The sequence below is a fragment of the Bos grunniens genome, chromosome 10, assembly GCF_055505025.1.
Source record: "Bos grunniens cultivar Pamir isolate PY7600 chromosome 10, Bosgru_T2T1.0, whole genome shotgun sequence".
Lineage (NCBI taxonomy): Eukaryota > Metazoa > Chordata > Mammalia > Artiodactyla > Bovidae > Bos > Bos grunniens.
In genome coordinates this window covers 16577160-16591023 of record NC_141174.1, presented here as the reverse complement: position 1 = coordinate 16591023, position 13864 = coordinate 16577160, and the positions used below count along the sequence as shown (strand labels likewise).

The 13864-nt window shown below is 49.9% G+C and overlaps 1 protein-coding gene across 3 annotated transcripts in view; it reads left to right on the top strand.

Moving 5' to 3' along the window:
* LOC147363982 (choline/ethanolamine transporter FLVCR2) overlaps window positions 1-13864 on the top strand; it is a 55508-nt gene extending 41644 nt beyond the window's left edge. For all 3 annotated transcript variants that reach the window (XM_086319601.1, XM_086319600.1, XM_086319602.1), the window contains 6 exons: window positions 288-391; window positions 6076-6186; window positions 6969-7074; window positions 7229-7340; window positions 8021-8076; window positions 12007-13864. In XM_086319601.1, the coding sequence (XP_086175727.1) occupies window positions 288-391; window positions 6076-6186; window positions 6969-7074; window positions 7229-7340; window positions 8021-8076; window positions 12007-12084 (567 nt within the window). In that variant the 3' untranslated portion in view covers window positions 12085-13864. The remainder of the gene's footprint in view (window positions 1-287; window positions 392-6075; window positions 6187-6968; window positions 7075-7228; window positions 7341-8020; window positions 8077-12006) is intronic.

The window sequence follows — 13864 nt, the reverse complement described above, 5'->3', positions numbered from 1 at the left end:
AAACTGGTTTCTAAGGATAGAATTTGTTTTCCCCCAGCATCCAGTATCATGCACCCACACCCAGGGTTATATTATATTATATTATATTGGGAGGAGCAATTATTCTAGGATTTCCTCCCCTAGAATTACTGGCAGCTTTTTACAGCTTGTCTTGTTCTGCTGCTTCCTGAGAACTGGCTGCAGTGGCACCCCAGTTACTTGCCTTACCCCTTTGCCTCCTGGTGAGTGAGCCCCATCAGATGTCTCGTTCCATCCTTGAGTGATCCTTGGGGCTATGGTTTCCCCAGGGGGAAGAAGTGAATGCTGGAAGAATCGGCCTGACCATCGTCCTTGCGGGAATGCTTGGGGCTGTGATCTCAGGCATCTGGCTGGATAGGACCAAAACCTACAAGTAAGTGACTCTTCCGCTTGGACTGAATTGGAGACCGTGTTTTGAAATGACATGTTCATTAGGAACACGGCTGCAAGGATGTGATTGCCGCAGCTGGGGTCTGAGTGGTCAAGGAGGCAGTTCACATGTATCTTCTCTGGGATGAGGAGGTTCATTGCCAAATTCCCATGGCTTGCTCGTGGACCTCCTGGGGTTAACCAGGGTGCTCTGTGCTTCCACCAGTTTTCAGTGTATTACCTTGCAGTTGCTTCCACGTCATTGGTAAATACTGTAACGTGGTTTAGTCCTGAACACCCCGTGCATTTCTAAGAGCCAGTAAGGTTTTAGTGGATCGCAGGCTAATCCAGGACGCTTACTACAAATACAGACCCCTGGGCCCCACTCCTCATGGATGTCAACTCAGTAGGGGAGTCTGCATTTAGAAATCGACCCAGATGCCTTGATTCAGTAGCCAGCCTTGGAGAAAGTGCTCTGGAAACAGAGGCTCAACTTGTGTCTGTCACGTGCTCCGCATCCACTGGGTGCTCAGTTAATGCTGCTCAGTGGGGCAGCTGCCTGGGCTGTCCTGTGCTGGGCAGGGCAGTATTCTGGGCTGCTTTGTCAAGGCCTCCAAAGTTCCCAGTGTCTGGAGGCGACAGACAGCGGCAGACCTGTTCTCTGCACACAAACCCGCTTCTGTGAGGCTCTGGTCAGACCAGGGCTCCCTCTGGCTGCCCTCATCAAAGGCCAGTTGAGGCCCTCCCTGGGGATGTGGCTGCCTGGCTGGACACAAGGAGGAGCCCGGCTGGACCTAATTACTGCTGGTGGAGCTGGGCTACTGCCTCCTTTCTGCCATATGCCAATTGCTTGCTTCCAGTAGTGAGGACTGACCACCCTTGAACAAGGAATAGCAGCATCTCTTTTCCTGGGCTTGTTCTGTGGCAACAGAAAGGAGGGATTGAAATGTTGGTGGGGCCAGGATATGGGCAACCAGATGATTCAGATGAACCAGAAAAGACAGTGAAAAGACAGCGAAAGGCTGGGAGGACACTGCAGAGTCTAGCTGACACGGTTCCTAGTGGCATTTGATGTCTGCATCCTGCAATCAGCATGGACATTCTTCTTTCCGTTCCACTACTTGGGCAGAGAAAGGGTAGAGGAGCTCTGTCATCTGGGCATTTTGGTACCTGTTCCTTCTCCCTGAGGCTCCCAGGTGTGTCCCCTTTGGTTTGGAGACGGAAATTGGATGGTCAGGTCCATTTATGTCTGGCTGAGGCTACGGATGGTTTTGCAGACAGGCTAGTGGTTTCAGAAGAAGCCGTGTGTAAAGAAATACGGCAAAAAGGTGAGCTTGTGTGGTCAGCAAGGGAGATGGGTGTCCATGGGGCTGGGTTGTGCAGCGGGAGGGCCTGGATGCAGGGAGCAGGGTGAGAAGAGATGAAGGCCCTCTGACCTCAGCAGCTGCTCAAGACCCAGGAGGGAGGGGTGTCCTTCAGAGGCTGTTGCTCATTTCTGAAAATGTAGCCCCATCGTGTGTTAGTATTCCTGTGTGTGGGAGCGGAGAGAGCATGGGTTTCTAATCCTGCATTTACCTACTGGGTGACTTTGGACAAGTAACTTGGCTGGTCTGAGCTCAGTTTCCACATTTGTCGTATTGGAGATAGTCATATGCTTCTTTTTTCCTACCAGTTTTATTGAGATATAATGGACTTAAACTATCTATATACAGCACATGATTTAATTTACATACATCGTGAAATCGACATCGCAAATAGTTTAGTGAACATCCATCATCATGTATGGATACAAAATTTAAAAAATAGAAAAAGTTTCATGATGAGGACCTTTAGGACTTATTTTCTTAACAACTTGTATACATAACATATACCATGTTGATTATATTTATCATGTTGTACATTACATACTTGTGTGTGTGTGCTGGTCGCTCAGCTGTGTCCGACTCTTTTGCGACCGGATGGTCTGTCCATGGAATTCCCCAGGCAAGAATACTGGAGTGGGTAGCCGTTCCCTTCTCCAGGGGATCTTCTTGACCCAGGGATGGAACCCTGGTCTACCCGGGTAGAATGTAGGGTAGCAATGTAGGCTGGAACCCAGTCTACATTGCTGGCAGATTCTTTACTATCTGAGCTACCAGGGAAGCCCACATTACATACTTAGTCCTTACTTATTTTACACCTGGAAGTTTTTAACCTTATGATTGCCTTCTTCCTATTTTCCCTTCCCCTATCCCATCCTTACCTTTGGTACCCACGAATCTGATCTCTTTTTCTGTGAGTTTGCATGCTTGTTTGGTTTTTGACATTACTGACCTACTACACTAGTAGGTTCCTTAACACAACTTAATGATTCAGTATTTCTAGGAATTTCAGAATGAGCCCTAAGTTAAGTCTGGCTGTGGTCTGTTCCCATACCAGGATATTACTACTCATGGAGTGTATTCCCCGCCCTGTGCATTTCAGCCCTTTGATTTATCTGTTTTCCAACTGTAAGTTTGTACCTCTTAATCTCTTTCACCCATTCCTTTCCTCTCCCCCCACCCTCTCCCTTCTGGCAGCCATCTGTGTGTTCTCTGTATCTATGAGTCTGTTTCTGACTTAACGTCTGTTCATTTGTTTTGTGTTTTAGACTCTGCATAGCAATGAAATCATATAGTATTTGTATTTCTCTAACTTATTTCACTTAGCACAAGAGCATTTGGGTCCATACATGTCACTGGAAATGGCAAGAGTTCGTTCCTTTTTATGGCTGAAATACGTATGTGTGCATGCCACATCTTTTTAATCCGTTTATCTATCGGTGGGCACTTAGATTGCCTCTGTATCTTGGCTTTTGTATGTAATGTTACAATGAACATAGGGGTACATTATAGTTTTGAATTAGTGTTTTTGTTTTCTTGGGATGAATGCTCAGGAGTGGAGTTGCTGGGTCATCCGAGTGTTCTGGTTTGTCATGTATATGCGTATGGTTTCATTTATTTCGGCTGAGCTGGATCTTTGTTGTTTTGCAGTCTGTTCTCTAGTGTGCATGGGCTTCTCACTGCCGTGGCTTCTCCTGTGGTGGAGCACAGTCTCTAGAGTGCCTGGGCTTCAGTGGTTGCTGGTCTAGAGTTCCATTGATGTGGTGCACAGGCCTTCTTTCTCTGCCCCATGTGAGATCTTCCCAGACCAGGGATCAAAGCCATGTCTCCTGCATTCACACGTAGATTCTTTACTACTGGGCCAGCAGGGAAGCCCCCTGGGTGTTCTATTTGGAACCTTTTTTTTAGAAATCTCCGTACTGTTTTCTATAGTGGCTGCACCAATTTGCAGCGCCCACCAGCAGTTCACAGGGCCCCTTTCCGCGTGCTTCTCGGCCATCTGTGTGTCTTCTGTGGAAGAATGTCCGCACGGATCCTATGCCCACTTTTCCCTTGGGTTTTTTTTTTCTTTTGATGTCGAGTTGTATTAAATCTCTGTATAGCTTGGATATTGACTCCTTACAGATACACCTTCTCCATGCAGTAGATGGCCTTTTGCCTTTGTTGGTAGTCTTCTTTCCTGTGCTAAAGCTCTCCAGTTTGATGTAGTCCTGTTTGTTTGATTTCGCTTTTGGCTCCCTTGCCTGAGGAGACATTTCCCGCCCCGCACCCCCCGGCCCTCGAAATTACTAAGACTGATGTCAGTGTACTGCCTATAAATTTATTCTAGAATTTTTGTGGTTTCAATCTTACATTTAAGTCTTTAATCCATTTTGAGTTTGTTTTTCTGCATAGCGTGAGAGAGCAGTTGATTTGATTCTTTTGTATATAGCTGTCCAGTTTTCCAACAGCATCTGTTGAAGAGTCTGTCTTTCCCCACTGTATGTTCTTGCCTCTTTCATCATGGGCTCATGGTTCACATACATGTGGGTTCACTTCTGAGTCCCTATTCTGATCCATGGATCCAGGTGTCTGTTTATACCAGTACCATTCTGGCTGGATTACAGTAGCTTTGGAGGACAGTGTGAAATCTGGAAGAACTGATACCTCTAGTTTTATACTTTCTCAAGACTGCTTTGGCTATATGGGGCCTTTTGTATTTCCATACAAATTTTAGAATTATTTGTTCTAATTCTGCCAAGTTGCCATTAGTGTTCTGACAGCAATTGCTTTGAATATGCCGACTGCCTTGGATTACACTGTTTAAAGATTTTCCTTGTGTCCTGAGACTCGCTTGTGTCACTAAAAACTTGCCTCTTGGAACTGCTTTTCCTGTACCCCGCAGAGTTTGTGTTGTGTTTTTTGTTAATTTGTTTCCAAATGTTCTTTTTTTTAAATTTCTACTTTGATTTCTTCAGTGACCTAGTGGTTGCTTGGTAGATAATTGTTTAGCCTCCATGTTTTTGTGTTTTTTGTAGTTTTTTTCTCATTGTTGATTTTTAAAAATATTTTAAAGTTCCTTTTTACATTAAAAAATTTGCTTATTTTTTAATTGAAGGATAATTGCTTTACAGAATTTTGTTGTTTTCTTTCAAACATCAACATGAATCAGCCATTCTCATAGTTAATTTCTAACCTCAGTTTTGTGATTAGAAAAGATGCTTGATATGATTTCAGTTTTCTTAAATCAGTCATACTTTTCCTGCAGGGCCTTTGTAAGGGTTAAATGAAATACTAAATATATGTAAAGTGCATAAGAGAATCTCTGGTGTCCAACAAGTGCAGTATTAGTTTGACATAAGCACAGTATGCACCTGCCAGCCACCCCACCTTGTTTCTGGCTTCAGCAGAGATGAGGGAAGGCTCTGAGCTTTCGTGGTCTGAGTCCTGATGCTCGTGCAGAGTGCACAAGGAGCTGCCTTGTGAGTCCCTGACCTCAGTCAGGAGGACAGGGAGAGGGGGCCGGTCCCAGTGCAGGACTCAGGGCCACAGCAGTCCTGGGGGGCAAGCTGGTGGAGAGGTGCGTGGAGGGGCACAGGCAGGGTGAGCCTGAAACGGAAGCCAGCACAGATGGGCCTTCTGAGGGACCAGCAGAGGGACACGCACCCAGGAGGGGGCACAGCTTTCTGCCTTGGGCTTTGGAATCAGGGGCTAGTTCAGGGCTGGAGACTGTTCTCTCCTGTCAGGAGAGACTGTTCACTCACTGTCAGGAGTGGAGGAGTTCAGATTCAGCAGGAAAAGCTGTGCTGCACGTGTGCAGGTGGCAAGAGGAAGGACGTGGAGACGACAGAGACTCTCACAGTCAGGTCCCTGCCCGGCACTGTCCGGGGGTCGGGGGGCGATGCAGACAAGCAGAATGGGCTTCTGGGTCCTGTGACCACTGCCACTTGACCACAGCTGGTGTGAGCCCCTGTTTTTTTTTTCCCTGGTGGAAGGAGAAAAGGAAAGGGCTGTGTCGTGCCTGTGGATAGGAGGTGGCCAGTCCAGGTGCAGTGTTTACTCGCTGAGAGGTTTCTGCAGGAGAACACACGTGCTACAAGATGGCTTCGCACTGTCCTGGTCTGACCCTTTGTAGCTCTGAGCACAGTGTGACCATTGGTCTGGTGTCCATCAACCTCACGGACAGAAAATTCTATGAGAGTAAATAGCACACAGACGTGGGCTTGCTCAGTGCTCAGCAGTTGCCCAGAAGATAAGAAGTGGGGTGGAGGAAAAGAGGAAGGAAGAAGGGAAAATATCCTGTTAAAGTCTGCAGTTTATGACTCAACTTCATTGCCTCTACTTGTAGGGAGACCACTTTGGTGGTCTATATCATGACTCTGGTGGGCATGGTGGTTTACACAAACACCTTGAACCTGGGACACCTGTGGGTAGTATTCATCACGGCTGGCGCAATGGGGTAAGTTGTACTTCGAACCTGCTTAACTGGAAAGCACCATCCATGGTTCTGAGACCTACTGACATCCTAAAATGCGATAGAGATCTGCCGCCTCTCATGACTTCTGCACACGTGGAAATGGCCAGAGGTCATGTTCACTCATAAGACTTCAAAAGGCTGCCTCGGGCATCCAGGCCGTCCATGCTGTTGGAACGGACTATGTCCTTCATAAATCTCTGGGAGGCTAGGAAATGTTTAGCGTCTTTATGAGCTCTGCCTGGGACAACATGGGGTCACAGAAAGTACACAGGCCTGGGGATCAGAAAGGTGGGTCCTGAGCTCACTGTTGCCGACTGTTTATTAGATCATCGGCACCTCCTTACTCACTCTGAGGCTCAGTATCTTCATCCGTAATTGCAGATGAGTGGCCTCCCTTGTGGAGTTGTTGGAAAGAAGGAGAGGATTAACAGATGTGAAAGCACCAGGAAGTGTGGTGCAGTTGTAAGGGACCAGAGCTGAAATTTTCTAGACCTGTTGTATGACAAAGTATAGGAAATGGAGCCCCTTCCACAGGGATCTCTGCTCAGCTTCACCTCTTGCTTATTTTCCTATGGACGATACACGTGACGGTGTGTGAGCGTGCGTGTGTATAATGACCACCTAGAGGGTGGCCTGATTTTCAAGGGCCTGGCGTGTCTTGATGGGAAGAAACAGAAAAGGGAGTTGTAGGGCAAGAGCTGGGCACCCTTTTTTCCTTGCTCCGGAATTTCTCCATCACCTCGTTTCTGTGATCTGGCCTTCAGATTCTTTATGACTGGCTACCTCCCACTGGGGTTTGAGTTTGCCGTGGAGCTGACATACCCGGAATCAGAAGGCATGTCATCTGGCCTCCTCAATGTGTCTGCCCAGGTAGGCCTCTCGTTGGGTGGTGGCACTGGAGCCGTGGGCCTGTGTTCCCTGCCGGGCTCGGCGGGTGCGGGTGCGGGTGCTGCATAAGGCAGCTCAGCTCCCCGTGGGCTGCGTGGCTGGGCCCCTGTCTCCCGTCTTCTCCGTGTCTTTGCAGGTATTCGGGATCATCTTCACCATCTCCCAGGGCCAGATTATCGACAACTATGGAACCATGCCTGGGAACATCTTCCTGTGTGTCTTCCTGACCCTTGGAGCGGTGCTCACTGGTGAGTCAGGGCCTCAGGACAAAGTGATGCTCTGACTGTGCCTGAGTTTACGCTGTTGGCAGTTTGGCACCCAATGTCCTCACTGATCATACAGCTAAGGGGCTCACGTGCAGCAGGGCAGACGAGAGGGTTCATGAGGAAGTGTCTTTGGCAGGCAGTAGCATATTTTGTTGGAATGAGCTTCAGTTTTGGAAGCTTCAGTTTTTTGGAATGAGCTTCAATTTTTTGGAATGAGCTTCAGTTTTTTTGGAATGAAACTAATGAGCTTCAGTTTTTTGGAATGACTTTCCAAAAGACCCTTGTTGGAACCCTGCACTGTGACACTGACCTCCATAGCCCTTGACCTTGGGCAAGTGGACCATTCTCTGGGAGCCCCACTTTCCTAATCTGTAGAATGGAGATGGCTGTGAGGCTTGGAGCACTGTGTGCAAACTCCCTGCAAATATCAGGGGTCTATGCATGGAGGCCAGTGTTGTCACTGGCTTCTTCCTGTCTGGCACAGCAGTGGTTCCCAGGCTCTATCAAGCTGGCTGGTGGAACCTCCAGATCCCTGGAAGGTCTGAAGGAGATGGGATATCCGTGATCCTTAGGAGAGTACGGGCTCCCTCTTGTGGTTGAACTTGACCATTGCTCTGCTTGATATGTTTCTGTTGCCCTTCTTCTGTGTCCTTGAACCTCAGCATTCATCAAGGCAGATCTCCGGAGGCAGGATGCAAACAAAGAAATTCCTGAGACTGTGAGTATGTGGGAGCTGCTGGGCTGAGATGTGGGCTCAGACTTTGCTGAGGCTGTGGCATTGGGGGGAAGCGGGGGATGGGGGTAGCACCAGGGGGACTGGTGGCTGTGAGAGCCACGCAGCGTCACACACATGGAGATAAAGGGTTTCCTCCGTGGGGCTCAGCCCCGCTTTTCTGCTACCCTCTCCTGGTTTTTCTGCCACTTCCTTCTCTGCTCCTGGCCTCCCTGCTCTGGTCCCCAGAGCTGGTCCCTGTGTCACAGTCTGCCGAGCAACACCCACCCCGGGGTCCTGAGACAAGTCCTGACGCCCTGGCTCCTCTCCTTTCAGCCTGGGGTTCATGAACAGAGAGGAAATGTGGGGGGCTGGCTCCTTCATCCTGTCATAGCGGTGGTGGCCCCGAGACAGTGGCTCTCCTGGCATGTGGCAGGGCCTCAGGAGGTGCCAGGGAGGGACCAGAGCCAATGGGTTGCCAGCAGGGCTCTAAAAGTACAAGTCAGGAAGCAGGAGTGGATCATGGTGGAAGGGGAGAGGACGAGGAAGTAGATCAAGAACAGAAGAGAATTTCCCATCTTTTCTAATTGGGAAAGATGGGAACTCTGTTAACCATCGTGCTGTGCTGTGCTTAGTCACAGTGTCCGACTTTGTGACCAAGCACTTTGTGACTAAGTCACTTCAAAGTGTCTGACTCTTTATAACCCTATGGACTGTAGCCTGCCAGGCTCCTCTGTCCATGGGGATTCTCCAGGCAAGGATACTGGAGTGGGTTACCATGCCCTCCTCCAGGGGATCTTCCCAGTGAAGGGATCGAACCCAGGTCTCCCGCACTGTGGGAGGATTCTTTACCATCTGAGCCACCAGAGAAGCCCAAGAATACTGGAGTGTGTAGCCTATCCCTTCTCCAGGGGATCTTCCCGACCCAGGAATCGAACTGGGGTCTCCTGCTTTGCAGGTGGAGCTACCAGGGAATCCTTTAACCAATGTGTTAGATATCAAATCTGAATCAGGATGAAGGGAATTTCAGCTCTCAGGAGTCAGTGGGATATTGCTTAAAAAAAAACAAAACACCCAAAACCTGTTACGGAGGTAATACACATACTTTGTGGAAAAAATTTAAAATATGGCAAAATGTACAAATTTTTTAATCTTTTGTTTGTTTTAAAGTGTACAAAATTTGAAAGGCATCGTGTAATAGCATCACCTAGAGATGAGGTCCTGTATTTTTGCATTTACTCACACGTCTGTGTACACATATATATGTGTAGATATATGTATGTATTTTTTAAACCAAAGTAGAATCTCGCGCTTTTGTGGTTCTGCAAGCTTTCCTGTTCCACGTGCTTTCGTACTTTCTGCAAGCGCTTCGTCAGGTCATTAGTCTTTTACAACGTACTTGACATTACAGTGTTCTAATAACTGCACATGGATAGACATGATTTGATTGACAACTTTCCTGTCCAGGAACACTAAGAGTGTCTCTGGTTGTTGTTAGAAATTATATTGTGTTTACTGTTCTGGAGCTGACTGTCTGGGCATGTTCTTAAGCACTGTATTTTCTTGAGAAATGGATCAGTGGTTGTGCCTGTAGTTAAGACTTTGACATGTGTTACCAGACTGTCCTGTAGAAAGAAGGTACTATCAATACTACTAATGTACATTGCTCTAGCAGTGTATGGGGCCAACCCTGAGTATTTCTCATTTTGAAAATCTTTACCAATTATCGAAGGCAAAAATGGTATCTGAGAGAGGTATGTTTAGTGCTTTAAGGCTGTGCGCTGAGAGACGTTTGTCCTCTGATCTCACGCCCTGGAGTTGGCAGGTGGCAGCAGGGAGCAGGTGAAGGGCGAGGCGCCTGGACAGGACGTTCAGTGGGGCACAGGGAACGCCTGAGACAGGAGCGGTCTTCTCAGGAGCCTGTGAGAAGCGCAGCAGCAGCCCCGCGGAGATGGGCTTGTCCCTGTGCCATAGACGAGGACACGTGATCTGGGACATTTGGGTGACTATAGTGTGAGCCTATGAAAAGGTGCCTATGATAACAGGATGGATTACTCATGAAAAGCTTTCAATTTGAAATGTGATGCATTGTGTCAAGCGATATGAGACTCTGCTGTATTTACTCTGTAATCAGTGTTTCCCTGGGCAAAAGCAAACAGAGGAAAGTAAAGGCTGCCCGTAGGCCTAGTGCCCAGAGATACCCTAGTGACACTCTAGTCATTTCCCAGTGTCTTCTGTGGATGCAGAAATGTGCTTGTGCACGCTGGATTTTCTACTCTGCTTGTTTCCTTAGGAGAGTCTGACAACCTTTCTATACCGCTGCCCCCAACCCCACGTCTCCATGTACACGTGTCCGTTTCCTCCTGTTTCCTACTTAGGTCGTCCCACATTTCCCTGTCTCACAGGCAGATCCTTGTCCCCGTGGGCCAGGTTTGTTATCCAGCAGGCGGTGAGGGCTCAGTCCCGTGCGTGTGGACCGTGGGAAGCAGCGCGAGTCGGGCCAGGAGGCCAGTGGGTGCAGGCTTACGGTGCTGTCCTGGATACACCTGGGGTCCTGGTGGGACGGGGGTCAGAGGCACGTGAGGCTGGTCCCAGGGAAGTCAGGGCTGTCAGAGGGCGTCGTGAAGGAGCCGTCATTTTCCCACCGAGGTGGCAGGTGTGGCAGGGACCTGCAGACCGTCCTAGGACTTCAGTCTCAGCGCCTGGGGACGACAGGGCAGGGAGCGCATCGGGCCAGAGCTGCGCTTTCTGATCGGTGAGGTGGGTCATTGGTAGAAAGAGCCAGAACTTCCAGTGGGTCAGGACTGACGCTGATGATGACACTCTGTGTTTGGGTTTCCATTTGTCTTCCAGTTGGTAGTTCTTGGCCCCAGAGACACTAAGCCCTGTTTATCTGTGACTTCAAGGTGATGGCGCTGAAGGAGGCGGGTGTGTGTGCATGAGTGTGTCAGAGACAGGAGGTGGCATGAGTGGTTGAAGGCGGCTCCTGGCTCCTGAGTGAGGGCTTCTCAGAGATGAGGCCAAGCTGGTGCCGACAAGTTAGCAAGATGGAGAACTGGACGCTGGATCTCTGCTTTGCCTCCGCCACGGGCTGCCCTGGGCGTCGTGGCGGGTGAAGTGCCGTTTGTCCAGCTGACGTGGCCTGCATGTGCTCCGCCAGCCTCAATGGTCAGAGCTGTGTGGGGCTCGGCCTGTGCTCGAGGCCTTGTTGGGAGCGAGATGAGCCCCTGAGGGAAGAAGCAAAGTGTTCCTAAAACAGCAGACAAACGCCCAAGTTGGCAGTTAGTACTTAGGGGCCTCAGAGCATAATCTTCAGGGCATATTTAAATCCCACCCAGCTAATAAGCGTGACCCTGAATACCTTCTAATTCTGTGCCATCGTCCCCAAGAAATCTGATGACAAACAGCCAAAGTCTCTTCTTCTCTGGGGATGCTATATTAATATATACATACTTTGAGCCATACTGCATCCTGTCTTGGTAACAGTTCACTGTGCGTCTGTTCCACACACATGGTAACCGTGCTCCTCGCCTGGGGGCTGCCCCTGACTGGGGGTAGTCAGCACTCCTGAGGAGGGGGCAGACCTGGCCCATCCACAGCCACGTGGGGGTCCATCCAGGTGGGGCGAGGCTGTCAGAAGGGGAGGAGGGTGACCGGAGCTCAGTGGCACTCACAGTGAGGTGGTCCCTGGAGGCTGTGGTGTCCCGGAAGGCTGACCTTTTCGCTCCTCCTTTGCTCCTGTCGTGATGGTGTGTGTGTCTGGGGAGCATTGTGCGTGAACGGAGCCCCTGTCCTCGTCCTTGTTCAGTGGGGGATGCTGAGTGCCTGGGACTCTGGTCTTCCCCCCGGATTCCAGACTTATGGGCAGGAAGATGCTCCAGCAGGGAGGAGTCCCTGCCTCTTCCCTCAATGGCTGTCTCCTTGTCTGTCTTGTAGAAACCCCAGGAGGGGGAGGAGGAGGAGGACAGCAAGAGCAGCAAAGCCCCCACCACTGTGCAGGAGGAGCATTTCTGAGAGAGGACAGAGGAGCGACTCGGGGGACTCGGACCGCCCCCACCTCTCCAGCCAGCACAGCTCTACTTGCCAGCCCCACGGCCTTCACCGAGCAGCTTCTGGGGGAACTGGGAGGAACATCTGTGTCTTGTAGGATAGTGCCTCTGCCTCCTGGAACCCACTCCAGAGCTTGCCCTGTCTCCGTGGGGGAGATGCCCTTTCTACCACACAGGTTGGGGTCCCGCCCTGCCCTTGCAAGTTCTGGGAGCTGGGGAGGCAGAGAGAATCCTGGAGTCAGTCCTGGCTGCTGCCTCACCTTCCTGCTCCAGTCCATCCCTTGGGACAAAGCCTGCACATTATCCCGAAAGAAAGCTTATTCAGGAGATTAACGTTTTCTAGTGTCTGAAGACCCTTAGGAGCCCAGTTCTAAGGAGCAGCAGCTGCTCTGGATGAGGGTCATTCTTGGGCCCCCAGACTGACCACTGACATTCTGTGGGAGAGCAAACACCCTCAGGACAAACCCCTCAGGACTCCGGGACCAGGTTCTTCTGGCTCATGTTGCGAATGTCTGCAAACCTCTCTCCTCAGAGCTGATCAAACCAAACATCAATAAACTTGATAAAAACATTGCTGTGACCTAGAAGACTAAGCCGATTTCAGACAGTTGACCTCCTCAGGATGTGGTGGTGCTAAGAATCTGGGGGGTCTGGTAGCCTGATTCGGGAACAGAAAGGCTCTTTTCTGCAGAAGACGTCCCGGCCCAGGGCCTTGTGTGCGTCACTGCCACCTCCGTGCCTTCCTCCAGACGCCACTCAGGGGCTCATGTTCTCCTGCCTGTGACCCTCACTGCAAACTCAGCTGGGTCCTCCCCGCCTGAGAACTCCAAAGGTCTCCTGAGAGATGAGGGGAAGGGGCAGAAGGACAGGCAGCCCGTGAATGGGACTCGGGTCTGCTGGGTTAGGTAAGCGCGTCCACCTCTGGTGGGGACAGTGTTTGCAGCCCCAGCCCCTCTCGCCACCCCCTTCTATAATAGTAATAATTCTTTCTCAGATATTCTGAGTTTAAAGGGACTCCCTTTTGATCAGGGGCTTCTCAGGTATCGCCAGTGGTAAAGAATCTGCCTGCCAATGCAGGAGACTCAAGAGACACAGGTCCTATCTCTGGGTCGGGAAGATCTCCTGGAGCAGGAAATGGCATCTCACTCCAGTATTCTTGCCTGGGGAATCCCATGGACAGAGGAGCCTGGCAGGCTGTAGGCTATGGAGTCACAGAGTCAGACATGAGTGAGCGTACACACACACATGTCCTTTCAGCCAGCCCAAGCTGCCCTCTCCTGCCTCACCTGCTGTCTGGCTCACGGGCTCGGGGAGAATCTCCTCAAAATAAGACATTTTGGTTGTTTCTCACGGGCCTTGCGCTCTGTGATCACAACCTCTGTGCTGTTTTGTTGTGGCCACTGCCCCGGGCTCAGCATACTGGAGCTGCCTGCGTGGGAGCGGTGCTGGGTGCTTGGGCCACTGCCCGAGGGCAGCTGTTGTGTGTGTGTGTGTGTGTGTGTGTGTGTGTGTATACAGCACTCTGTACATAAAAGAAGAAGTACACACTTCTGGTGCAAGGACTGAGTTAGGGGTGGAAAGGAGGTGGAAAATGAAGGTGCCTTACTTTTTCATAAGGAGAAAGTGTTTACTCTTGAGTCTCTTAATTTTATAAACAAAATGTTTACTGAAACCATCGTTTTATTTGAAATCATAATTAGTATTTTCTATTTGTAACACCAGATGTATTAAAGTAATAAAATATC